The 8,068-nt window shown below is 39.4% G+C and overlaps 1 protein-coding gene across 2 annotated transcripts in view; it reads left to right on the top strand.

Annotated features, from left to right (window-relative positions):
• The window catches only part of KIF5B (kinesin family member 5B), a 79,029-nt gene that overhangs the window by 44,921 nt on the left and 26,040 nt on the right, over positions 1 to 8,068 (top strand). Inside the window, exons 3-9 of one of the 2 annotated variants that reach the window (XM_006775191.2) lie at positions 1,646 to 1,719; positions 2,748 to 2,852; positions 3,339 to 3,387; positions 5,031 to 5,086; positions 5,177 to 5,264; positions 5,419 to 5,543; positions 6,841 to 6,945. In XM_006775191.2, coding sequence (XP_006775254.1) covers positions 1,646 to 1,719; positions 2,748 to 2,852; positions 3,339 to 3,387; positions 5,031 to 5,086; positions 5,177 to 5,264; positions 5,419 to 5,543; positions 6,841 to 6,945 — 602 coding nt within the window. Of the gene's footprint in view, positions 1 to 1,645; positions 1,720 to 2,730; positions 2,853 to 3,338; positions 3,388 to 5,030; positions 5,087 to 5,176; positions 5,265 to 5,418; positions 5,544 to 6,840; positions 6,946 to 8,068 lie in introns of those variants that run through there. The other variant, XM_015571425.1, reaches the window with a different exon arrangement.

Raw genomic sequence — 8,068 nt, 5'->3', positions numbered from 1 at the left:
AGGCCTGGGCAAGGGGCCGATCCTGCGATTGGAGGGTGATGGGGGTCAACGCCTGAGGGCTCCCAGTATGTGAGAGGGGGCAGGCTGGGCTGAGGGACACTCCCCCCCCCCACACACACACACCCAGTGCACGAATTTCGTGCACCGGGCCCCTAGTCTCTATATATAAAAGTCTAAACAACCATTCCACCAGTAGCTATGACGCACACTGATCACCAAGCAGCAGACGCTCAATGCACATGCATGGAAACATGGAACAGACTGATTAATCTCAGAGGGAAGAGGAGAGGGGGAAGGGTGGGAATAGATTAACCAAAGATCTTATATGCATACTAGAGGCCCAATCTATGCGTCGGTGGGGTCCCTCAGCCTGGACTGTGGGGACCTGGCCAAAACGGGCAGTCTGACATCCCCTGAGGGTCCCGGATTGCAAGAGGGCAATGTCTTACTTTGTTAGTTGTGTCCAACGTTGGAACAACTTTTACCCCTTTAAAAAAAAATCAGTTGAAAAAACAAGGATTGGCTTGTTGACAAATTTACTTTTCACTGTTACCATCTCCTATTTACAACAGAGGCTTCTCTTTGCTTAGGCTTCCTTTAGAGTAGAATATAATTTCATAATATTTTCCTTGTCACCAAGACAGAACAAACTGAATCGCTGAAAATGAAATCGAAAGTTCATCTTCTTATTTACTTTATTCTTCCCCCCCCCTTCATCCTATCGGAGGAAAATACTTAGATGTTAATAGATTTGGGATAAACAAAGGGCTAGAAAGTATGTTTTTAATTTCACAGGAAACTTTCTAATAACTGATTTTGAGGGCAGGACTGGGCTTGTTATACTTTGTATATGAGGAATGTATAGGTTTGTGAGATTTAACCTCCAATCATTAATCCTATTTCTAAAACTCATTCATATCTGCATTGTAAATAGACAGAACATTATTTTTCTTTTAGGTCATATAAAGCTTTAGCATACAGATGTCATGACAAGAACAAAGACTTACTTCCTACATTTGAGATGTACACTGACATAAATGATTTTAGCAACAGAATATAAAATTTGTTTCTTGTGCCGTGGCTGGTTTGGCTCAGTGGCTGGAGCATCGGCCTGTGGACTGAAGGGTCCCAGGTTCGATTCCGGTCAAGGGCATGTACCTTGGTTGCGGGCACATCCCTAGTAGGGGGTGTACAGGAGGCAGCTGGTCGATATTTCTCTCTCATTGATGTGTCTAACTCTCTATCCCTCTCCCTTCCTCTCTGTAAAAAATCAATAAAATATATATTTTTTTAAAAATTTGTTTCTTGTTAACCATAGAAAGTAATCTGGGCTGGAGAGAAAGTAATTGCTTAGATTTGTCGTCACTAAGAAAGTTACTATTAAATATATTATTTATTTTCTTTAATGTCTTTATAAATCTTTCATGTACTAAATTTTTACTTTCATATTAGCATAAAGAAAATCTGAAATCTTCCTTACCATTCTTCCCATGAATATTTTATTATGTTTATGCATGGATAAGGAATAGGTTTAGTGTGTGTGTGTGCATTTTTTAAGAATATTTCCTAACATTACGTAATTTCTTAAGAATTTTACTTAAGGAAAAGAGTTCCCTAAAGTATAAAGTCTCTTACTATCTTATAGATGTACTTGAGGGATACAACGGAACAATATTTGCATATGGACAGACATCGTCTGGGAAGACACACACAATGGAGGTAACATTTTGTAGTGTGTACTTGGATATAGTTTGCAGTACAGACAGAACATTCAGTCATTATTTGTGAAATAACTTAGCCATGCTTAATTTATTTATTCTCCTTATTTATTCTTTGCTTTCTGTCACATGGTAGTACATGAATAACTTCATTGATAGAACCTGGTTCTTTCTTGAGTTTGAATAGTGATGTTATATATTTTAAATCATATCTAGCTTTCTTTTATCAATTATCATAACCATGAAATTATGAACATTTTAGAATTAAACAAGAATTTTCCATTACTTCATAATGGGAAAATTTGAATGTTTGTGTGTTTTCAATTCTACTCAGGTAATTTAATTGACCAGGTAATTTAATTCCCTTTCTTACTCCTCTCCTTGGTCCCTTCCTCCCCCTATAACTGCCATTCTTTTCTGATAAGAACGTTTCCATAATTATCATTGCTGTTATTAGTAGATGTAGACATGTTTGAGCTTTGCTTTTAGAAGAAGAGCTGTTACAGAGCTTTTGCTGCTGCTACAGAGCATCTGCTTTTATCATTTATCTGAGCTTACTGTATAAAGTTAAGTGACAGCTTATTTAATTCTGTTAACTCATTTTCATAAAGTCTGAGAACAAGGACATTTAGCATATCCAGGAATTTGACTTGAAGTAGAAGGAACAGTGCAGATATATAAAGAAGCTAGAAACTTTTCATAGAAGATGATCGTTTACAAATGTGAATAACCTAAATCTAAGGATTAAATAAAAGGCTAAGATTAATTGGTAACCCATGTGGTTATACAGTTCTATATGTAACTTACCTAAGTTTGTATATGTATTTATATACAATATTTATATGTAACTTACAAAAATATGTAAATTGTAGAATTGGGTTTTTTAGATCCTTATAGAGCCATTTTCACCAAAAAATGACAATCATTACAATTCCTGTTCTCTATTGACTATAATTATACATTGAAATTTTGAATTTTAATTCATACTTTACAATTTATTGAAGAAATCTAGTCTTGTTTTCTGTTTAGGGAAAACTTCATGATCCAGAAGGCATGGGAATTATTCCAAGAATAGTGCAAGATATTTTTAATTATATTTATTCCATGGATGAAAATTTGGAATTTCATATTAAGGTAAAATCCTTGGGGAAAGGTTGTATTTTATTTTATATCTAGAATAATTCTGTTCTAAAAAGTAATAAATGCTAATTTTATTTTTAAAACATTTTAAAGTATTTGAGAATTATTTTATGAATAGATATAGTTAATTCATTTGTCATTAGATAACCTTAAACAAGTTAGCCAAGTCTCTTTTGCCTTATTTTCCTTCTCTGTAAAATAAAGGAATTTGTTTTACTATGGAACTTGAAGGTTCTTACTTCTCTAATCTAGTTCATATTAGATGAAGATACATAATGGAAATTGCTTTTTAGTTATATAAGCAGGTTAGTGAAATTAGCTCTTATGATTAGAATATGAACTATGGCTGAGTTGTTATTGATAACTCTGTCCCCTTAGTTTATGTCTGGCACTCACTCTTCAATATTAATGAGTAAGTGAATAAATTATTTTATACCTTTAATTGGTTGATCTTCTTTCCTTTATTTATTTGCCTTTTAGGTTTCATATTTTGAAATTTATTTGGATAAGATAAGGGACCTATTAGATGGTAAGTTAGCTTCTTACCCTTTACTTATTTTAAAATAGCATGTGTTCTTTTTGTTTGTTGGTTTGGTTTGGTTTGTTAATATTCAAATGAGGATATTTTTCCATTGATCTTTAGAGAAAGTGGCGGGGGGTTGGGGAGGGGCAGAAATATCAATGTAAGGGAGATTCATTGATTGGTTGCCTCCTGCACTTGCCCAGACCAGGGCCAGGGATCAAACCTGCAACCCAGGTAAGTGCCCTTGACTGGGAATTGAACCCAAGACCCTTCAGTGTGTGGACTGACGCTCTAACCACTAAGAAACATTGGCCAGAGCTATTATTATTTTTTTTTTAATAGTAGATGTGAGACCATTTTTAAGCTAACCTATATGAAATTGACTTAAGTTATAGGAAACAGACATTTAATATTTTTTCTTTTAAAGTTTTAACTAAATGTCATTTGACACATGGGAGTAACTTATTTAAAGCAGCACTTTATCGATGCTTCTTAAGTACTAATTAGAGCTTTGAACTCGAGTTAGAGATCCTGAGTTCTGGTTTTCCATCAGCTGTCAATTAGTTAGATACACTAGAGTCCCAGTGCACAAAAATTCATGCACGGGTGCGGTTCCTAGGCCTGGCCGGTGATCGAAGCGCGAGTGTCTGGAGTGGAAGGGCAGGTCCCAGCTGACCTCTGGGCCCCCAAGCTCCCGCACGCCCCCCTCCCGGCTCCCTCAGCATCTGGGAGCTGCCACCACCACTGGTCGCTGTCTGCGGGCGATTGGGCCCCGCTTGCATCTGCTTTGGCCTGGCGCCACCCACTCACCTGCTCCACCATCCCACCATAGTCCCACTCTCATTGGGGCCAGCAGCACCTCTATTGCCACCCGCTGCAGCGCCGCATCGCCAACGCCAGCCATGTTCCATTCCTCCCATCCCCCTACCCCTCTGTGGTCAGCACGCATCATATCGAGCAAACTCCTGGTCAAGGGGACAATTTGCATATTAGGCTTTTATTATATAGGATTAGAAGCCTGATGCATGAAATTTGTGCAAGAGTAGGCCTTCCCCCAGCTGCTGGCACCAGCTTCCCTCTGGCACCTGGGACCCGGGTGTCCCTCTGGCTGCCGCCAGGCACCTGGGACCTGGCTTCCCTCCCAGCCTTGGCTTTGTCTGGAAGGACATCTGGTCCAATTAGCATATTTTGCTTTTATTATTATAGACTGGGGGCCCAGTGCACAAATTCATGCACCTTGAAAGGAACTGTGGGCCTCGAGGCTGTGGTGGGCACAGGGGCGTGTCTCAGCCCATCCTCCACGCCCCTACTTGGCCCTTTCCACGTAGCCCCGGTCCCCTGTCTGCCAGCAGTCCCACTCCTGCCATCACCATTGTTTTGGGGCAAACCATTGAACCACTCTAGCTTAATGTTTTCATTTTCAACATGTGGGCGGTAGGTAGAGGTTGGACTGGACCTAAAATTCTATATTGCTGCATTGGTTTCTATATAAATCTCCTATTTCTATATGGTCTTATTTTAATAGTGACCTTTTCATATTTTTAAAGTTAACCTATTATTATCAAGCTGATTTGGGAAGGAGACAATTGAATTTCATAGCCAGTGTTAGAGTTTAGGAAAGTGTTGCTAATATTATTTCTTTTTTTCAGTTTCAAAGACCAACCTTTCAGTTCATGAAGATAAAAACCGTGTTCCCTATGTAAAGGTACTGTTAAAATAATATAGAATGATTATTTAGGAAAGCACTGAAATAAAAATTTATAAGGATATCAACATACTTAAAATTATTTTATAGGGTTGCACAGAGCGTTTTGTATGTAGTCCAGATGAAGTTATGGATACCATAGATGAAGGAAAATCCAACAGACATGTAGCAGTTACAAGTAAGTCAAATACTTATTAACACTAGTTAAGGTACAAAACTGCCTTAAATTATCTTTATCAAGCTGATTAGTTGTGAGATTTTTATGCTAATGCTTTAGAAATTATTGGTAAAGGAAAGCCATGTTTATTTATAGTTGTGTAATTTCATTGCAGATATGAATGAACATAGCTCTAGAAGTCACAGTATATTTCTTATTAATGTAAAACAAGAGAACACACAAACGGAGCAAAAGCTGAGTGGAAAACTTTATCTGGTTGATTTAGCGGGTAGTGAAAAGGTAAATATTTTTACATATCTAAGCATTTTTGAGAGTTGCAAGCATCGATGTCGATACTTTATGATTACATAAACTAAATAATTAGTTCAAATCACTGTTATTTGGACTATAGTCCAGTTCAACCAGTAGGTGTTACCTTTGACTTAAGATGTATGTTTTTATTAAGGATTTGTGTAGCTTATGTCATTATAAATTTTACTAGGTATCCTCCTTATTTTTGGTTTTCTTTTTATCCATATTGGCAAAGGGCTCCCTGTGAAAACTGGTAACTATCCTTTAGTCCTTTCTACTTTGGGTGTACTTATTTCTTTCCTTTGGATGATTATTTTTCTTTTTTTTTTTTAAATTCTCATTCAGGAGTGAGGACATTTTTTCTATTGATTTTTAGAGAGAGTAGAAAGGAGAAGGGAGGGGGGAAAGGGGGAAGAGAGAGAGAGAGAGAGAGAGACTCACTCGAGAGAGACACATTAATTTGTTGCCTCCTACTCGAGCCCTGACCAGGGACAGGAATTTAACCTGCAACTGAGGTACATGCCCTTGACCAGAAAACAAACCCACGGCCCTTTCGTCTGCAGGCCGATGCTCTAACTACTGAATACTTGCCAGGGCTGATTATTTCATTTTTACAGTCCTATATAATCTTTAGTTTATTTCAAAATAAATTCAAATGTTTTAATATTAACCTCTATGACCATTTTTGCTATTTCACTAATTTTGTTTCTTCTGATTAGAATAATGTACCTATTTGCTACTACTCAAAGTCTTACATCCATCCTTTTAAGCCTGTCTCCAGTTTGCATATTCTGAGAGGCCATTTCTCCCACCAACATTGCAACATATTATACTATCCTATACTTAATATATGTATTTTACATTTTTTTAAAAGAAGCAAGTTTGCTTATATATTTAAATTCAGTCTCTGTTTTCTAACAGTTCCATCAACAACAAACATTATGCTCTAACAAATTTTAAAAGGTTCCTCTTTTGTGATGTAGCAAAGGGTACTAACAAATTAGTAAAATATAAATACACATGTAAATTGGTTATTTTGAAGAGCGAAAACTAAAAATAAAATTTGGTGTCTCTTTTAATTACGTTCTTGTTATGCAGATAGTTATTTAACCAAGTTCTCAAAAGAATAATACTTGAGAAATAGTGGTAACTGAGAGTAAACACTTGGCAAATAAAGTCATGAAGCTTTTCTTTTTTTTTTGCTGATTATTGATGACTTCTGAACTTTGTAGAAAATTCAAAAATTCGTTTTAAACTTAAATTTTTTTTTTAATCTTATGGATAGGTTAGTAAAACTGGAGCTGAAGGTGCTGTGCTGGATGAAGCTAAGAACATCAACAAGTCACTTTCTGCTCTTGGAAATGTTATTTCTGCTTTGGCTGAGGGTAGTGTAAGTATGTCTTCTATTTCCCTGTTCTTATGGAGAATTACTGAATTACTTAAGTGTGTGTGTGTGATTCACTGTATTTGAATCTGTGTGTGAATTCCTTGTCTCTTAGAAATTTATTTTATAGTATTAGTATGTATATCCTCATTCTCAATAATAAACAAACTAGGGGCTCAGTGCACGAATTCATGCACCTTGAACTGTGGGCTGTGAGGCTGCGGTAGGCACAGGTGTGGGTCTCAGCCCATCCTCCCTGGACCCACCTGGCCCCTCCCACCACAACCCCCAGTCTCTTGTCTGCTGGCAGCCTCATTCCCACACGCTGACGGCACTGGCCCGGCTCACACCCGCTGAAGGCACAGAGCGATTGAGTCCAGTGCCAGCAGCAGGTGCGAGCGGGGCTGGCACTGTCAGTGGGTGTGAGCAGCAGCTGCTGCCCTGATCACCCCTCAGGAGTAGGGGGAAGTGGAGAAGCCCTCAGGGGTGATAACAGCCAGTAGCACCACTCACACCCACTGATAGTGCTGAGCGATTGGGACTGGCGCCAGGCAGCTGGTGCGAGTGGCGGCTGCCGGCCCCGATCTCTCCTCAGGAGCAGGGAGAGGTGGAGAAGCCCTGAGGGGGAAGATTGGGCCGGCAACCAACACTCACACCAGCTGACAGCGCCAAGTGATCGGGGCCGGCAGTGGGTGTGAACGGTGGGGCCAGCGCCATCAGCAGGTGCAAGCGCCAGGCAGGACCGCCATGGGCAGGAGCAAAGAATTTTCAGTAACTACCAGAGACTCACCCCGATGACATCGACCGGCACCCTGCCTTCATCTGGTGCCCCCCACACACCTTCTCCACCATCCCACTGTGGCCAACACACGCCATGTTCCGCGCACGCCCCCTTGTGGTCAGAGCACTTCATAGCAATCGGTTGTTCAGTCTGTTTGCATATTAGCCTTTTATTATATAGGACTAGTGGCCCAGTGCACGAAATTCATGCATGGGGTGGGGTCCCTTCAGCCCAGCCTGCATACTCTCCAATCCAGGACCCCTCAGGGAATGTCCAACTGCCAGTTTAGGCCTGATCCCAGGGCAGTCGAACATCCCTCTCACAATCCTGGACCACTGGCTCTTGATC

This window comes from Myotis davidii, unplaced genomic scaffold (genome assembly GCF_000327345.1).
Source record: "Myotis davidii unplaced genomic scaffold, ASM32734v1 scaffold909, whole genome shotgun sequence".
In the NCBI taxonomy this organism is placed as follows: domain Eukaryota; kingdom Metazoa; phylum Chordata; class Mammalia; order Chiroptera; family Vespertilionidae; genus Myotis; species Myotis davidii.
This window is presented reverse-complemented; position numbering and strand designations above follow the sequence as displayed.